Source organism: Andrena cerasifolii, chromosome 7 (genome assembly GCF_050908995.1).
Source record: "Andrena cerasifolii isolate SP2316 chromosome 7, iyAndCera1_principal, whole genome shotgun sequence".
In the NCBI taxonomy this organism is placed as follows: Eukaryota; Metazoa; Arthropoda; class Insecta; order Hymenoptera; family Andrenidae; genus Andrena; species Andrena cerasifolii.
This window is the reverse complement of record NC_135124.1, coordinates 9,264,326-9,282,024: the sequence shown is the minus strand read 5'-3', so window position 1 is coordinate 9,282,024 and position 17,699 is coordinate 9,264,326. Positions and strand designations below refer to the sequence as shown.

General features: G+C 47.7%; 2 protein-coding genes across 2 annotated transcripts in view; both read right to left on the bottom strand.

Moving 5' to 3' along the window:
* Positions 1-769: 769 nt before the first annotated feature.
* On the bottom strand, positions 770-2,978 carry LOC143371762 (COMM domain-containing protein 8). The gene is made up of 4 exons (XM_076817348.1): positions 2,657-2,978; positions 2,411-2,572; positions 2,192-2,344; positions 770-2,118 (listed from the first exon to the last, which is right to left on the bottom strand). Exons 1-4 carry the CDS (start codon positions 2,720-2,722, stop codon positions 1,960-1,962), a joined length of 540 nt encoding a protein of 179 aa, XP_076673463.1. The 5' UTR covers positions 2,723-2,978; the 3' UTR covers positions 770-1,959.
* A 462-nt stretch (positions 2,979-3,440) lies between these two features.
* The window catches only part of LOC143371726 (uncharacterized), a 70,795-nt gene continuing 56,536 nt past the window's right edge, over positions 3,441-17,699 (bottom strand). The window contains exons 4-6 of the mRNA XM_076817229.1: positions 6,621-6,802; positions 5,588-5,719; positions 3,441-5,507 (exon numbers count right to left, since the gene is read on the bottom strand). Coding sequence (XP_076673344.1) covers positions 5,363-5,507; positions 5,588-5,719; positions 6,621-6,802 — 459 coding nt within the window. The 3' untranslated portion in view covers positions 3,441-5,362. The remainder of the gene's footprint in view (positions 5,508-5,587; positions 5,720-6,620; positions 6,803-17,699) is intronic.

The window sequence follows — 17,699 nt, the reverse complement described above, 5'->3', positions numbered from 1 at the left end:
TGTCATCGAAGAGGGGCAACGGAGTTACGAGGACGGGCCAAATAAAGCGGTCGATTCTGAAAGCGGGGTATGTCTTTCGCGGATGGTATATCTGGAGGCGTGATGAATTTCATTCTCGGCGCGAGCGATAACTAAGGAATTTCCAACGTCGGGCCGTGCCCAGCCGCAGGTTCCGGGCGATTACATTGGCCCTGCTGTATAGAAACCGAGAAACTGTCATTGTTGCTCTAAACTGAGTCGTAAGTAACGACACGTGCGACCATCGCGCGTCGGACACGCGGCGAGAACGAACATTTCCATGAAAATGATCAAGAAGAGAACATCGTCTCTCCCGTTAGCCTGGGATGAGAAATGCTCGTCGGATCGCGCCCGCGTCCCGTAACTACGATATCATCGCGGTACGTTGAAAGAGTGCAAGGGACAGGGGAGGCTGTAACAAATGTAAAGATCGGAGACCGGGATGGAGCAAGGGTGTGCGTGTGTCCGTTTGAGTGCGTGAGAGGGAGAGAGTGACAAACGCCAGATAGAGAGCGAGAGAGACAGAGAGGAGACCGAGAGTGCGGGGCAAGAGAAGGAAAATGGAAGGGAACGATTGGAATGTTATCTTCGTCGGAATGTGAACAGGTAAAGAGATGAGACGGGGAAAAGCAAAGTGCGGAAGAGAGAGTGGGAGAGAGAGAGAGAGAGAGAGAGAGAAAAAGATTAATAAAGGTTATGTCGTAACGCGCGAGTAATGAAACACTCGCGTCGCGATTTCAAGGACAGTCGATTATTTTGCTCGTATTTCTTTCACGGTCCTTGTTTTTCTTTGTAATATTGTACAATCGAGAAGTTTTTATGTTGTAACGAGGAACTGCACACACAATTCTACGTATGACTTTGGTACGCGCGAGCACACGACACACAAATATATACACACAGAAAAAGGAACATGCAAGGACATTACACGCGATTACGGTTCATACACGTATCATGATGCAACACACGAGATAAACAAAACAAAAAAAAAAAAATAAACATACAGTAAGTCGAGACAGTGTAAGTGATATATAATCTAGACTCTAGACTAAAGCGTTTGTGTAAATTCGGCGTTTGTTCGAAAAATGCTACTTCTCCATATGAGAAACTACTTACGAGGAAGCCTATTCGTAATTTTATAATAATCATTATAAAAATATCGCCTAATTACATTTTACGGAAACATGCACAATTACCACCCGAAAACGGATTCGTTTCTGCGGATCTCCAGGAGTAAATAATTACCTACGAAAGCTTTTTTTATTAAGACCGTAGCGTAGATCGTAAAGTTAAACGAAAAAAAAAAAAATAATGAATGCGCATTATATGTAAATGCTCCAAATCTCTCAGAATACCTGTAAGTGTTAAAATGGAGCGAGCGTTCACTTTGCCCGCGACCGGCATTGATTTTTAAACGATATATTATTATTAATGAGTAAGGAGAAAGAGGTAAAATTAAAAGTTGTATAGTAAAACCTTTCATTAAATATATTGTCCGTAATAATCTTTACAACGAAATTCACCGTTTTTTCGAGACAAGTTTTGGCGACGAGAGCGAACTTTTTTTTATTTAAAAAAAGAAAAGAGAAAAAAAGAAATCCTTGAACCCGACTGATGTCTGTGGATTTCGAGGCGTCGTCGACGCAGGCCCCTCCCCCGTTTATCCACTTTGCGCGCCGGTAACTACAAATTTGTAAACGAGGTCTCCGAGTCGACGACGCCCCGGACACAGAGCGAACAGACTTCAGTATCTTCGATGAGCAGTTATAATAGTAATTAAACTATTCTACATTTATCTATAACCTATAATAAACTGTGAAACAAGTGTAAAACGGCGTGCCTTCATTTCATCTTGGAAACCTGGTTATGATTACACGATAGAGGAACGTTTATCTTGTTTCATGCTACTTTATTTACATTATCTCATTGGTTACATCGAAGCTATTGCACTATGGTTTCCATGGCGTTTATAAATGTTTCCAGTTCATCCTTGTTCAACTCCAAACCCAGCATCCGCTTTGTTTCCTTGTTCTCAACCATAAGATCTAACTGGAGGAGGGGTTCTCTTAAAGAAGCCAATTTGCTGGAACCCATTACAAGCTGTTTAGAAAGAATTCCATTAGTATGCGATCTCTTTTTGCTAAAACAATTCTACGTAATATATATACATCACCTTCAGTCTCCAATCAAAATCAGTTAATGTATCGCATTTCTCTTTAGAGTATTCCTTCAATAAAGCGTCTGTTAATTGTTCCCTACGCACTCTCAGACAAGTCAGTATAGTCTCTTGAATGTGTTCTGGCAGTTCATGATATTCCTGAGGCATCTGAAAGGCATCATTATTATTTTGCCTATGCAAGAATGTATTAAACTTGTAAAAAGAAAACTATACCTTTTCCTCTGACAAATACAGGCAAGCAGGGTTCCGTAAGAGCATTGATATTAATTTGTACGTTTCTTCGTATTCTGCTTTGCTCCAGTCTATACTGTTTGCAAATCTGTAGTAGGACGGGCCTGGTCGGCCACATATTTCATCCACGCAGGCATGTAACAGCTAATCAACACAAAACGGAGTCATAGAGATACAGATTTTCCGCGGTCAGTAAGGGTGCTAGATTAGCTTTGCAACGACACTTACCTCTTTCAAAACATGAACTTTATCTTCACCGAAGAGGTTAAGGTATAAAGATTGAGCGGTTTCCATAGTCGCTGCTCTCCGAGAACCTCTTCAACTTCGTGCCATGAGCAACGCAACTGAACAATATATTCATTTGTAAAATCACATTGTTCTCTGTTAAACATAGATTTATTACACACGAAAGTCGTTTTACGTTATAGTTCCACTGGTATCATTCGTAATTACAAGACTGTACATGTACGAAAGTATCACAAACAGATTTACTAGATGCTAATGCAAATATTCATATTCTTTATTTCTTCCGTGAAAATTAACGGGTTTACTTGGACGTTTCAGGTTGCGAGAACAAGTTACCTATGGCGAGAACGTACAACACCACCAAAACAACACGTTTATAGATAATACATTATCGCCATCTGGGATTGGTAATATCATCGACGAAGTATAGGATAGACCTATCACCTTATGGAACTTCGTGTCACCATCGACGAAGCATAGGATGGACCAATCACCTTTTAGAACTTCGTGTCACCACTCAAACTGTGTTACCGACCCATAATTTGAGAACTGAATTTAGCGGCCTCTGCTCGCGAACAGCGTCCAACTCAGGAACTACTCTGAAATGGTGAAATGGTGAAATGCTGAAAGATGCGTGCGTGCGTGCTTATACACGTGGGAGTTTGACATAGCAGGCGAGCTTTTTCGCTGCGCTACGCTTCGACTTGAATTAGGACGGGGACTGGTGTGATCGACGGTTGGCCGGGGCTCAGAGGAAGCCGCGAACTACACTTAAACGTAAGTTGCGATTTTATTGAAACGATAATCATGAATTTCTTTATACAACGTTACTGCTTGAGTTGCTGCCTACGTCTACATATATTTGCTAGAGTTGGTAGCGAGTACAACAGCAAGCTGAAGGTCGAGCGGCGCCCGTTCCTTTATTTTCGCGATAGTGAGATACAGTAGAATATTCGTCGTGACAATTAGAACGGACGCCGTCGATTTTAACATCGTGCACATCACTCGCCTGCAGATCGAGGCGGGATATTTGAACCTTTCGTTTCGCTGCAAAATGTTTGCGCGGAGCGCCCTCTTGCATCGCCAGGAGAGTCGCTCGTCCGCCATGTTTGAAATCGCATCAGTTCGAAAAGTGGTTTTAAGTTTGACGGTGCGTGGTAAAGCGTTGTTTGCGAGTTCGATTTACATGCGAATTGTGCACGGTGTCTCCATTGGCTGATAAATGCTGGGTCAGCTATCGGTTCCGCGATCAAGTAGGCTACTATGTACGTAGATACTCTATAATAATGTATATAAAAGCGTACAAAACACATTTAGTTTGGGGGGGGGGGCAGGGGGGAGGGATACGAAATACTCGCGACTCGAACGACACGTCGAGCCACAGACCTTTCTTATTCTTTCTTCCTCCTTCTCTCGTATACTTAAATAGCTTCGTCGAAGGTCCGTCGTTAGTAGTCTGTACAGGTGGACGATAATTTCGCGGTGGAACGATGTTTATGTCGTTCGGGTCAGCAGACAATGCGAACGAACGTAGTGGCGTAGCGGTTAGAAAGAAATTTCTATCGTATGAGGCAGGAGTTCTCAACCTGGTGCGCAGCCAGTGATCATCAACCGGTCAATTAGTTTACTTTTAGCGAATTAACTCGAAAGTTAGAAACGGGCGTTGCCATCTCGAGTATAAGCTTCGAGAAGGGGCGGACAAGCGGGGGCGGGTTGAGAACAACTGTTACAGGTGATAAAGCACAGACGTTAAATCGACGAACGCGACTATCTTGATCGCTCGAGAGGTCCTGAGAGTCTCTCGGCGCGAGCTTAGAAAAATAAGAGTACATTAAGGGATCTATTTTATTATTCTGCACGATTATTTCTCGCATCCGCGGTTCTCTCGCTTTGGTATACGGCCCTCGATGTCGCGAGCGATTGCACCGCCGCGTGACGTGGCTCTTTCCCTTGGTAGAATTCGAACGGGCGACTCGGTAAGTCCATGAAACTCTCGAGAGGAATCGCCTCGCACAGAACAGAGGCAGGATCTCAGACTAGGCTCGCGGTCCACGCTCTTTTCCTCGTAAACTATGATAACAGAGACATTCGCGTAGAACAATAGTTGCCGCGCCTCCCTCAGATCTATAGGACCCCCGACACTCGCCAGGGAAATTCAATATCCGCGATTCACGAGAGTCTAGCACCAGTACCGTTTTAGTTCTCGAGCAACTCTACGCTCGAGTCCTTGAATTCTGCTCGAATCGCGACGTAGATATTCTCTGCAGTGTTTAAGTAACTGTTTACGATTACGAGTTACCACGGAACTTGCGCTCGCGTCTCACTGTCTCCACGAGTTCAAAGTAAGGGCACTCGAGTGAATGACATTGCCCTCCGGGTGATCGCGGTCACCTTGCGTGGACTTGATTCACCGGTTCGTCGTCCACTCGTGTTCGCCTAGATAACGCTACTTAACATAGAAAAAAATTAGGGAGAACAGAGTATAGCCGTGAGGTGGACGCTGAAAGTAGCAGAATACATTTACAAATAACTGTCTCGAGGGGTACATATACATATAACGAGTCTCTGGTAAAAAGGCACTCGGAAAGTAAATGGCACCGTCGATAATTAGTCGCGCGTTGTTCGCACGCTCGACTTTCTCCCACGTCTTCTTCTCATTGGCACTTCTTCTCGTTGTCCTCCGGCCCTCTAGCTCCTGTATCGGTGGTTCATGTTCATCCGATAGTTGACAATCGCATCGAACTTGTCCTTCTTCCGCGGGCACCTGCCCTGTCTCCCCATGTATTCGCCGAACTCGCAGCTTGGCACCGCGCACTCTTCGTTTTGAATGCACCTGGGAACCGAGGTTGCTAATCAGCTCGTATCTTGGGGAATTTATGATAAGGAATGGAATGCCTCTGGCTCTCTACTTACAGTCTGTCCGTAAGGGAGAAGTATCCCTTTCCTCGCCTGCTTTTGATGCAGTTCTGATGGTTCTCGTAGCAGTTGCATTGGCATTCACCATCGTGTGTGATCCGAGGCGTGAATTCCGAGGGACATCGGCACCTGATCAATTAAAAAATGAACAATGAAAAATTTAGAAATTTTAAAAGTTATAAATTTAGAATTCCTTAAGGTTATAAATTTAGAATTTTTAAAGGTTATAAATTTATAAATTTATAAATTGGAAATTAAAATTTTAGAAATTATAAATTTATAAATTGGAAATTAAAATTTTAGAAATTATAAATTTAGAAATTTAGAAATTGGAAATTAAAATTTTAGAAATTATAAATTTAGAAATTTAGAATTTGGAAATTAAAATTTTAGAAATTATAAATTTAAAAATTTAGAAATTGGAAATTAAAATTTTAGAAATTATAAATTTTTAAATTTATAAATTTATAAATATCTAAATTTCCAATTTATAAATTTATAAATTTATAAATTTATAAATTTATAAATATCTAAATTTCCAATTTCTAAATTTATAAATTTATAAATTTATAAATATCTAAATTTCCAATTTCTAAATTTCTAAATTTATAAATATCTAAATTTCCAATTTATAAATTTATAAATTTATAAATATCTAAATTTCCAATATCTAAATTTCCAATTTATAAATTTCTAAATTTCTAAATTTCTAAATTGGAAATTAAAATTTCAGAAATTATAAATTTATAAATCTATAAATTTATAAATTGGAAATTAAAATTTTCGAAATTAGAAATTATAAATTAAATATGGATTCAAAATTAGGAATAAAAAATTAGAAATAATTCTACGTTGGAGGGGTGGTGAGGTCGTGTTCGGGTTGGGGGCGATGTGACAGAAGAAGCGTAGGCACGAGCTGCACGATGTTTGGTATCGAGGTGGATAGTGGGTGCTGGTGGATGCTCGCGGACACCGGCCCGGTTTGAATGCAATCGATATATATTACATGCATGTACGAGGGGGTACTCACGGCTTTCTCGGTTGTGCCCTTCTCATGTTCTGAGGTTGCGGGGACGACTGATAATGCCTGTACACTCTCTCGGAGGGTTTCTCGTTCGGCGTGTCGTATTCGGTCCTCTCTTTACACTCGCATTCCGTGTGGTTGTAGAAAGACAGCTTCTCCACCACGCTGCCGCCGCCCACGTTCGTCGCCTGGAATAAAAACCAAGAGCAGATCGTTACTGCACGTCCCTCGGAGTGAGATACTTTCCGATCGGCCACTTAGAGCCGTCTATCTCGACGGAAAATCGCGGCGCCCGCTCGAAAAACCGACGCGATCGCCTCGTATCGTTTCAGTTTTAATTGAGTTCAATTAACCTTAGCCGGGTGGTTGGCCTGGCCGCTCTAAAGTGGCCGGTTACTAGCCAGCACGCTTGTCGAACGGAAGGGGGTTATCTCTATCGCGGGGGCCACGCGCAGCAGCTCCAATCGACACTAATTACCCTCGGTTACTATTTTTACGGCACCGATTTCCAGCCTCGTTCGCCAATCATCGCGCTCCCGCATGTGGCCCGCGCCAACCGAACTCTAGCTAAATCACGCGCGTCGAAACGTAAACGCTTTGAAAGCAGGACTCATAGAAAACGCTCGCATCTCGTTGGCACTAATTGCTGGACACGAGCCGCGATGCGCTCGGAATTTCCCAGTTCCTCTAAAGCCCACCTCGCATTTCAATCGGCTGCCGCGCGTCCCCGATCCAGAAATCGGGGGTACGCGATTCAGGGGACAATGGGATAGAAAGCTCGTAAATCGAGGAAGAAACGAGAGGTCCGGGTGCACGGGGAATACGGATTAGGCCGGGTTTCGTGGTACACGTGGATACCTGGTCGAGTTATAATTGCTCGGTTACGAGCATCTCGGAGCGAAGAGCAATTGCGCGAGGGTAATCGATCGCGTTAAGTAGGTCGTGTCGTGCGATCGCTGGGCCTGGGCGACGATCGATGACAATGAGCTGGCTCGCTAGCGGAACGAAATGCCACGATCGTGGGTCCAAGGGTACCGGCGCGGCGCGGCGATCAGTCTCTCTCGGTCCCTGTGTTTTATTGATGGGATTCCGCGTGTAGGCGCGGTGATCACGACGTTGCTCGAACCGTCGATCGATCCATCGCCGGGGCGATCAAAGGTCGAGGGAGAAGCAACGACAGACGGATCCGTGATACCGATCGCTTATGCAACTGCTAATTGTAGGGAAGTTCGTAGCTGTTCCTGACATGTTGCCCAAGCCCCACATGGCGACCCGTTCCTTTGTTCCCTGCGTTTTCATTACAAAATGCAAATTGAATACTCTGCCATTGCGTAAATAGATACCTCTAAGTAGCGCAGGTACCCGAGCAGTTAGCACTCAAAGTCCACGGTCGATCACCGACTGTAGCTCGTCGAGGCGATTCGCGGTGAAGTTTCGTAGGATTTTAAGTCTGCCGTCTCATTGAACCTCGAATGCGCGAGTACAGTCACCGAAGCTAGGAAAAGCGTGTACGTCCTCGCGATGTAGTAAAGAAACCGTTTCAACCAACTTTCGTCGTGGAATCGGCAAGAAGGAAGTTTGTGCGGGTATAGTTGCCTCCAGTAGACATTCGAATTTCACTATTTTTCATCGTATCAATATGAAAGTAATTCTGCCGATTAAAATCGGATCCCCCCTCTCTAGAGCCTGTCATGACTACGAACCGATCTTAAAGCTTAGTGGAATGCGTAGCCTTGAGCAACGCAGATTTATGTGCGACATGGCATTCATTTATAAGGTGCTAAACAATTATATACATCGCACCGAGATATTGACACTTTTCAAACTACACGTACTACCTAGGATACTGAGAAGGCTTCCCATCTTCCCAACCTCGAATTCAATACTTTTAACGCCCGTTCGGAACCGAAAAAAATTCATATTTAAATATAAAGGATAATGTGTCAATAATTGGGACTGGGTCACTAATTAGGATATTTACCTTACGTGCTAATTGCTCGTGCCGTATCCCTTCAAGACTTCTCGATAGAAAGAGTAAACAGCGCGGCAGGGACAGAGAGAACAGAAAATGTGGCAGCTATGCGCCAAAAGTTAGTCTACACAGATTGCCTAGAGATGTCACCTGTGTACAAGTTCTGTTTACCGACCGCAGTGGTGTCATTAGGGCCCGTCTGTTTACAAGGGACGTTTCGATCGATTCGGACCATAACAAAAACTAGACGGCAGCCTTAAACAGCTCCCCACGATCGATTCAAACAGATCGAATCGATTATCTGCCGGACGCACGGATGCGAACGCGAAGGCGGAACGGGACGTCTCCTCTCGTGGAATAATAAAGAAACAGCCAGGACAAATTGCCTGGAAGAGTAACGTGGGTCTCCGTGGTTTCTTGCCCGCTGACAAAGCGCAAAGATCTTACCGGATCTTTGTAATACGAACTACCTTGTGGGCCGTCCGCCCGTTCCCCTGGCGCACTCTGTCAGGACGGTACGCCAGGATTGAGATTCGCGATCGTCCCTGACGAATAGCCTGGTCGAGAGACGGTGGTCATAAATTTTATGCCACAGTGGCGTACGTGGTCGCTATCCCCCGAGGAATCTCGTCCTCCTCGAATCCGAATAACGTCGAAACCGAGTCCCCCGACGGAACCCTGCCTTCACCGATTTCTCGGCGAAACAACTTGCCGTCGCGATCGTTTCCTCGCCGGATCCGCAAGAACTCCCCCGATCGTTCCTCCTATCCGTGGTTCGCCAGAAATTCCCCGCTCTCTGAGCAGACCCGGTCTCTCGACGCCATTGTCACGGTCCTTTATCTCCCGGCAACCACCCATGGTGGCCCACAGCACTTTCTCGCGAGGGGCACATCCGCTCCGAATTTTTGCATATTCTTTGCACGCCCCGGCCGCGAAAAATCGAGCGTGAATAATGCACTTCCGGGCTGGCGGCGTTCCGTGGCGCTGCACCCGCCGCCTTCGCAAAGAGCGTCGCTGGTGTGCGTCCGCGGGGTGAGACCGAAGGTGCACCGCCCATGGTGTATAAAGTCGGCTCGAACCTGTCCCCCTGGGCAAGTCAGGTCGTCTTCGACGTTTTCTGGCGAGCAGCTTTGCCCGCGATTGCGAACGTCTTCGTTACGAGTTTCGATTTCGCAGCGCCGCGCTCGGTTTAATAGCTTGAAAGCCGCGCGAATTCGAGACCCACCGAGCTTCAGCTGAATTAGCAGGCGGATTGACAGTGAGAAACGGTAGGTTTGAAGCGAGAGGCAAACGTGGCAATTCAGTCGCAGTGGTTTAGAGCGGAGCACGTACCACGGAATTTAATTTCTACGCTGATTATTTTGCCGCGGGTATGGATCGAGCAGCTGACCGGCCGAGCTCATTAACATTCACCGTATCTCGCTCGGGGCACCCGCTCGTGAATGAAGCGCAAGAAACGGCAACGAAATCGCGAGCACACGCGAGCCTCGAGACCGGCGAACCGTTGCCGGCTGCATCTCTTCCTCGCGGTATTCCCATGTATGTTCCCGTGTAATTTTCGGGATTCCAGCGTGTCCCGCGACTTAATCCATTGGGCTGGTAGGCTCGCGAGGCTACGAGACACCGAGTCTTGTTTCGCTGCGAAAGACCGATTGTATTCCAATGCGCTGGCGGCGAACGGTTCCCAAGGGGTTGCGGACTAACTTATGGTACAGGAGGAGGTAATTGCCTCCGGTGCCTCTGCACGGCTCGCTAACTATCCCGAGATTTTACTACCGGCCAATGCTTTATCGCTCGACTCCAGTGGAACGCGAACCCCGAGGTCCCCCCTCGTCGTTGCCGATGCGACGATTCCGATCGCAAGAACTTTCTCGAGGACACGTAGCGATTGATCCCGAGGTACTAGACAGCGGTTTGACGAACCCGGGATGCTTTTTTCGCAAGCGTTTCCCCAGGCAACCTGTGTTTTCGCATGCAAATACAGCTTTCCTTTCCATAGTCCGACGTTTACCGCGAATACTGCGAGTGGAACTCTGATCCTGTCGTGCCCGGAGTCTCTGCATCGAAGCTCCTTTGGTCTTCGGTCGCTTAGTATGCGCGACCCACAGAGTCCTCGGCGAAGCGAGTCCCTCCGTAGGAGATAGTTTGAAAGGGTACAGAGTGTCTCTCCGATAGATTAGCCGTGCTGGCAAAGAGAGTTTAAGCTCGGCGTAGGATGATGAACGTTTTGGCAGGCTGCCTGATAGAAAGCCTGTTCTCCATCGCCGCGAGTGTTTGCGCAACCTCAGCGATACTCGGTACACCCGACACCTTTGTGTACAAAATAATCGGCGCAGGCTATTGCCGCGACGGCTTTATCGCATTTTTTCGCGAGCATCGTGTCAACGTTCTATCGTTGCCCCGCGATAACGGCCCGGCAGGATTTAAAGAACGGATCCTCTGCACCGCGGCGTCGATAACGGACGCTGGCGAAGAATCTTAACGACCGCTCGCTTCGAGCATCGTTAGGGCTGGTCAGGTAGCAGGACGGTCCCTTGGGCGTTCTTTCTATTTATTGGAATTAACCGGATAATTCTGACACGAGTTTTCAACGTTTGATGAAATCCGCGACTCGTGCGAAAGGTCGCGAGCCTAGGCGAGGTCTGGAAAGGTCTGCAGGAGCACGCGTGCGTTTCCTCTTACCTTCTTTGCCAGGGTGATTTGCGAAATGTCCCCCGGGCGCAGCGTCCGCAACGGTGGAAACTCTGCGCTTCGAACGGACACCGACTCTCCGCGAATTCGCGAGCGTAGGAGTCCCGGAAGAAAGCAGGTCCGCGGGAGGAATGCAATTAATGCACGTGCACCGATGCAACATTGTCCGAGGTCCGTTGGCACTCGCTGCATAGGAGGAGTTCCCTTAAGGGGTTATACCTAGTCAGGAGGCCCAGAAGAGGCGATTTTTTTTTAAAAGCGGAAGCATATATTTTTACAGGACTTTTTGCACTTAAGAAAGCAACATTTGGTAACTTTTTTTGTAAAAAATATTTACGTTTATAATAAAAATACGACATACAAGATGCCTTCTTACAAACGGTGAAGAAGATATCTGAAAAACTACTGTTGCAATTTTTCTGAAATTTTGTGGGCTTATTTTTTAAATACAAATCTACTGAATGACGGAAGGACTTTCTTTCGCGAATGAAAATAGCTTCATGGTTATCACTAATGGCCGTTTTCATTGATAAAATCGAAATTATACAATGGAAAAAATATCCCTTCGTCACTCGGTAGATTTTTATATAAAAATAAGCCCAGGAAATTTCAGAAAGATCGGTGCAGTAGGTTTTGCGATATCTTGTTCACCGTTTGTAAAAAGACTTCTTGGATGTCGTATTTTTATTATAAACATAAATACTTTTCTACAGAAAAATTACTAAATGTTCTTTAAACGTTGCTCTTTTAAGTGCAAAAAATCCTATAAAAACATATGCTTCTGCTTTTTCAAAAAAATTCACAAACATTCGTCTCTTTCCGGCCTTTTACCTGTGCATAACTCCTGAACGCCGGACTAGCTGTGATATTTGAAACGCTGTCGAGCCGTAATTCCGCGTAATCCGCAGAAACAGGAGAAATTCCGAAGAGACAGAAAAAACAGCAATTAGGTTTCGACAAATTCCAGTCGCGCGTGCACAGCTAAGGAGATTCATTCAATATTATTCCTTTCTTCCTGCTTGAGAAAAACCTTAACCCTTCGCAGCCACACCTGCTTCTAATCACAAATTATTCGCACGGGGTTCACCGCAGTGCAGCTTCATTTTTGAGTTACCGCTTTCGTATTCTTCGCGTTTACGTATTTTTTTCTGCTTCGTGGTGATCTTTATCGCACCCTCTCCCCCGCCCATTTCCCCGGGTATCATCTGCCGCAGGGAATGAAGACATTCTAGCAGGGTTTTCGATCAGGTCGAGGTGTCTATTCGTTAGCGTCGACCGCACGAGCCACACGCGGATCGTTTTACAGGCGCGCACGGTCGCGGTGCGGCTGGTATGCGGATTTACCGTCCGCGCCGCGGTACGTATTAACGGACTCCGTAAAGTACGCCGAGTTATATGTACTATCCGCCGGCTGCATTGACAATTCCGCTGGAATGTCCGTTTCGTGCCAGCCGTTTCTCGCGAAAACGTTACACCTGGACGGATCGCGGAAAGCGCGTGCCGGCCGATTGCTTTCCATGATTTATCGCCGTTACGTCGACAGATACCGGACGAAACGCTTTGTAAAATGTACAAACGAGCTGAATTTGATTAACCCCGTCTGGCAGAGGTCCGCTGGCTGGAGGGGACAGATGGGAGATAATACCGTTCTATGTATCTGGTGTCAGTCAGCGGGTTTCGATCGCCGATACCAGCCACCCATCAGCGAGATATCGTCTCGCAAATACGTCCGCCTGATCGCTGGGGTATTCGGCCGCTAATCTCTCTTCCTCGTTCTTTCTTGCGCGCGCTACTAGAAATGGCTTAGGCGATTTATAACACCACTTTCACCGGCTCCCCCGTTTCTCTCGTCGCGCCATCTCGAGTAATTCGTCCCTTGGAGGTGTCACCGTGGCGAAGCTGTAGCTCGAGCAGCAGAGGCGGATTTGGAGGTTTGGCGCCCGTAGGCTAATAAGCGTTTACAGCCCCAAATATTTTAATTTAGAACAGTCGTTATCATTTCACAATTAATTCGATACAGCAACTCACGTATGAGTTATTGCTAGCTCGCTATGTGAAAAAGGAGTGTAGGGGAAAACTAGGATAGTTTATCAGCATTGATACAATATCACATCAGTTTTTTAATTAATATATTGGCAATTTGTGCCTGCTGTCACGCTATCGTGGTAATGTTTGCATTATCGCAACACTTCGCGTTGCAGTTTTCTTTCGAGAGCATAGAATAATGTTGTTAGGAGCTTCGATCTTATTTGCAGCCAAAAAGTAAATATTTCGGTCTGCTTGATCTTCCTTCTTTTCGAGTAAATGTTGCATTTTCAACGATTTCAAATATATTAAGTAAAAACAGCAATCTCTGGTCTATTAATGTAATTTGTTGATTGAGCTAAATATTTAAGGTAAGCTTCATTTTTCATCTTTTCCAAATCGAGTGCATTGAGGGGTACAGATTCGTCGCTCCCAAAACTTTGCAGCCTACTTGGCCTGCGCACGAACCCGCCCCTGTCGAGCAGGCAGGCTCGCGAAAATTGCCCGGCCTACCCGGCTATCTGCCAGCCGCCGCGACCTTTCGCTCGTAAATCCCATGGTCGAGCACGGCAGCTCGCGTGCACCAGTTTTTCACGGGCACGTGCGTAAGCGCTAAGGCCGATTTGCATGCGATTATTGGTGGGCGTAGCTGCATTCGAGCGAGATGTTTATCGCTGCGGAGGCCCCGCGTAAAGCCTGCCCAAGAAGATTACACGGGAATTAGCCAGCGGGGCTCGTCGCTAGACCAGTCGCGGCGGAAGGTGGCTCTTTCCTCGAGCACTCTAGATTTCTCGAAAGGGAAATCCATTATTGATAGACCGGTTTCTGGGACGGCTAACCCTCAGGCGCGTTATCGCGACGATCTCGGGGGCGATTTTAGGCCAAGATATCAGGCAGCCGGCGCGAGCGTCTCAATCTGTTCCCCCCTCGATGACAGACCGCGCGTAATTTCAGTTGTTCCCCGATAAGAGCGCATAAATCAACCTCTCCCCGAGCAGCGTTCAACCTGTTTCGAGCCAGTTACCGATCGAGATCGCCCCGGGCGACTGGGCCCGCGATAACTATCAAACTTGACACTGTCGATGAGGTCGTTTCGACTGGATTCGACAGCCACAGCCGCCTACTCCGTTTGCGCCGGGGAAAGCTGAGAGCGTTCGAGGGTGCAGCTTTCCTCGACGGCTGTTGCGTGAAACTGCCCGAGCAATTCGAACCCTCGTGCCTGTTCTCTTTCGATTATCTGCCAGTTGTCGCGGCGTAAATCAACGTCCGACCAGATATCGGGTCGCAATCGCGTTAATCGATACGCGAATCTCGCGCTGCTCGAGCTGGTCGCGATCGGTATTTGCATACGAGCGCCGACGTTGCGCACGCCCGTTGACAATTAACGTCAGCGCTGAAAGACCGAGGCATTTACTCCCGCCCCTTCTCCGCTCTTTCCGCTCGCAAAATTCATTCGCTCGGGCGAGACCGCCGCGCGTACGATTGCTCGCGTTATCACGCATTGCCGCGCGAGAATAATCCTTTAAGGGGAGGCTTGGAGCCAGACACAGGTGTCCCGGCTCACGTTCACGCGCAGGAGATGGTGTATCCGGGATATTGATTAACGATTCTTCCAGCCGTGCGTCGTGCGACGGATAACGATCGACTGGGGAGTCATGCAGGTTCTGTAATACCGCGGCGCGGATTAATTAACGTTATACGGCCGACCGGTTCGCTGCTTGCACACGCCGGTGTCGTACACGCCAAAGGATTCCTCGATTTTTCCGAATACGTACTGCCGATCGAAGATTCGAGCTTCTGGATTACGCCGACGTCTCTGAACGAGACTCTGCTTCCACGGCAGCTTTCAGCGAGATCCAACTGGCCCAGAGCAGTCGTAATAGGAACTACTGACCATTCGAGATGAGACGTCGCGTCGCGAAGCCTCGAGCGCCTAGATATCGTTCGGAGACGGCGCTTGAAAAAGTGGAATTAACGCGCGATTTAATAGGGGTGCGCCGCTAGTCTGGGTGAACGGCCAGTGGCCATTATTCGAAGACAATTTGTAAAGCGGCTCGGAGCACTGGGCTCGGGCATTTCCATGGGCATCGCATGCCTCGTTTATCCGCATCGTGATCGCATCAGTATCGTGTACACGCGCGCTTAACACGGTAAAAAGTTAAGGGGACGAACGTTTCACCGTTTTTGCGCGGGCACGGAATGCGGGCTGGAACCTGGAGCTGCGTGCCGCGACCTATCGGCGTATATATTCGCGCACGTGTAACAGCAACGCGCTAGACACCGGAGCTCTCCAGGTCGACGCGACGTGGAAATTAGCGGGGCACTGGGGGATCACGTTCCGCCGCCACGATTCGCCGACTGGTCGCCTTCGAATCGACACGGTATCGAGCCGTCCACCAGACCGTTTAAAAGTCAATAGGCGCGTCTTCGAGAGGAACCAGTTCTCGCGTTTATCGAGGAGGATCGTGTCGCGGAATAGAGGAGGGAAGGAGATACGAGAGCTCGTGGTTATCTTCCACTGCCGCGAATGGAAATTTTTCTAAACCGCCGTTTCTCGGAAACGACAGGCGTTGGCGAGGAATTCGGTGAAATCTGGACAGTTCGCTTGGCTCTAACCGTGCCTATCGCATTCCGCAATATCTCGAGCCGCATAAGGTTCGCATCAAGGACAATAATTGGGTTCGCGAATCCACATTCGAGTCGGCTGGCCCTCGTCTGCGGGATTGTTTACAGATTTGGGAATTGGATCCGGTACATATTCGGTTAGCCGAACTCAGTAAATGGGTCCGTATAAACTTTACTCCCATGTCGTCTCGTAAACGTCCTCGCGCGGAGAAACGCTGGCGAACACCTTGGTCCACTGTCTCCCTTTCGAGCGTCGACCAAGGGACCGTTTCCTGAATCACCAGAAGTATCAGCCCCGATAATATATATATATATAATAACCGTCTCCTGGTTATTGAAGAAGAATGCCATTTCGCGATTCCCATCGCGGTTGGACCCATCGAGCCTCGCTCGATTCGATAACCCCCGGATTAAGGAATTCCGATTTGAAAGTCAATTGCCGTGACCGTCGTGGGGACCAGTTTTTGCGACTGTCGGGGAAACGACGAAAACGAAAAACAGCCACGAGGAGCGCACGGAATCACAGGAAGCCGATCGTAAAGACTCCGTTCCCCGAGCGGCCGCGATCGATCTCTCGCGTGTCCACGATAATTTGTCAGCGCCGCGAGGACACGGGACGCGACGCACGAATCGCGGGGATGGTATGTAAATCCTGCGGCTTTAGCGTTTCTCGAAGCGAAGAGCCTGGTCTGTCGAAACCCTCCTGTCCGCTGAAATAGGATTACCTGCCTCGCTAATAAATCCTCCACTCCTTTTCGATTATTACTTTCCCCCGGGCGGATTCTCGCAGCGCGGATCGAAGGTACTGCCACTGGATTAATCCTGACGTTACCCTATTACCGCGGCTTTATCTCGCTGGATGCGCGCGTCGCGTGCGTCGTCGTTGCTTTCGAACTCGCCACCGTATACTTACACGGAGGCCGCGGTATTAATTTCCACCGAATTGCTATCAGGCAGGGCGACTCGGAGGCTACTTCGAATAGATCGATAAATTTCAGCTACCACCGTCGGATAAGGCGGCTTTAATGCCGGGGATCCACTTTCGCGATTGCTTCAGAAATTTATCGTCCCGCCTCGGGTGCCACGTTCGGCTGGATGCTCCAGCTTCTCCGGCTTCTCCGCCGGGAAGATCGATTAGTCGAGCCGCGCCAGGGACGATAAATCCGCGCGCGCGAATGTCCAGCGCGGCTGTTGCTTTCCCAGGAACCGGTGTTTCGTGGCTCGGCGGCCCGATAGCACCGCTCCATCGCGCACGATCCGTGTCTATTATTCGCGGGCGCGCTCGGTGCCGCGCGAGATCGAAACGCGTTACGTGACAGGAACACGTGTTTACCCGAACGGGAGATAATTGGGCCCGCGATACGATTCGATACACCGGCTGCTTGTTAGGTAATCGACGCGTTAACGGCTTCTTTGGACCGTTGCTGTTGTTAGTTCGCATCTGGATCGATGATCTCGACGTGATTCGTTACTACGACGTGTTTACAGCTCTTTACCTGGCAACACCTAAATTTAGGGCTTAACTCATAGGATCTTTTTTGGAGAGAATTTCCTAGGCTATGAATTGTATAATAACTATTTTTGTCGCAAAACTGATAGATAACGAGATATTCGGGGAAAACTGTTTTTTTTTCAACCCTCGGTAACATTTTTAGCGACGGTCGGATCGATGGGGACTTTTGACGACAATATTGTTTAAATGACAAAATAAACGCCCATACCAAAATTTAGCTTGCTAGGATTTATTCCGGAGACAGATTTCTAATTTCACT

What these genes read in the sequence shown, in the direction of transcription:
- LOC143371762 (XM_076817348.1), bottom strand. Translation starts at nt 2,722, where the DNA reads ATGGAAACCGCTCAATCTTTATACCTTAACCTCTTCGGTGAAGATAAA. An exon ending in AAGTTCATGTTTTGAAAGAG is followed by an intron (nt 2,573 to 2,656) that starts GTAAGTGTCGTT and finishes TGTGTTGATTAG; the next exon opens with CTGTTACATGCCTGCGTGGA. An exon ending in TGTATTTGTCAGAGGAAAAG is followed by an intron (nt 2,345 to 2,410) that starts GTATAGTTTTCT and finishes GATGCCTTTCAG; the next exon opens with ATGCCTCAGGAATATCATGA.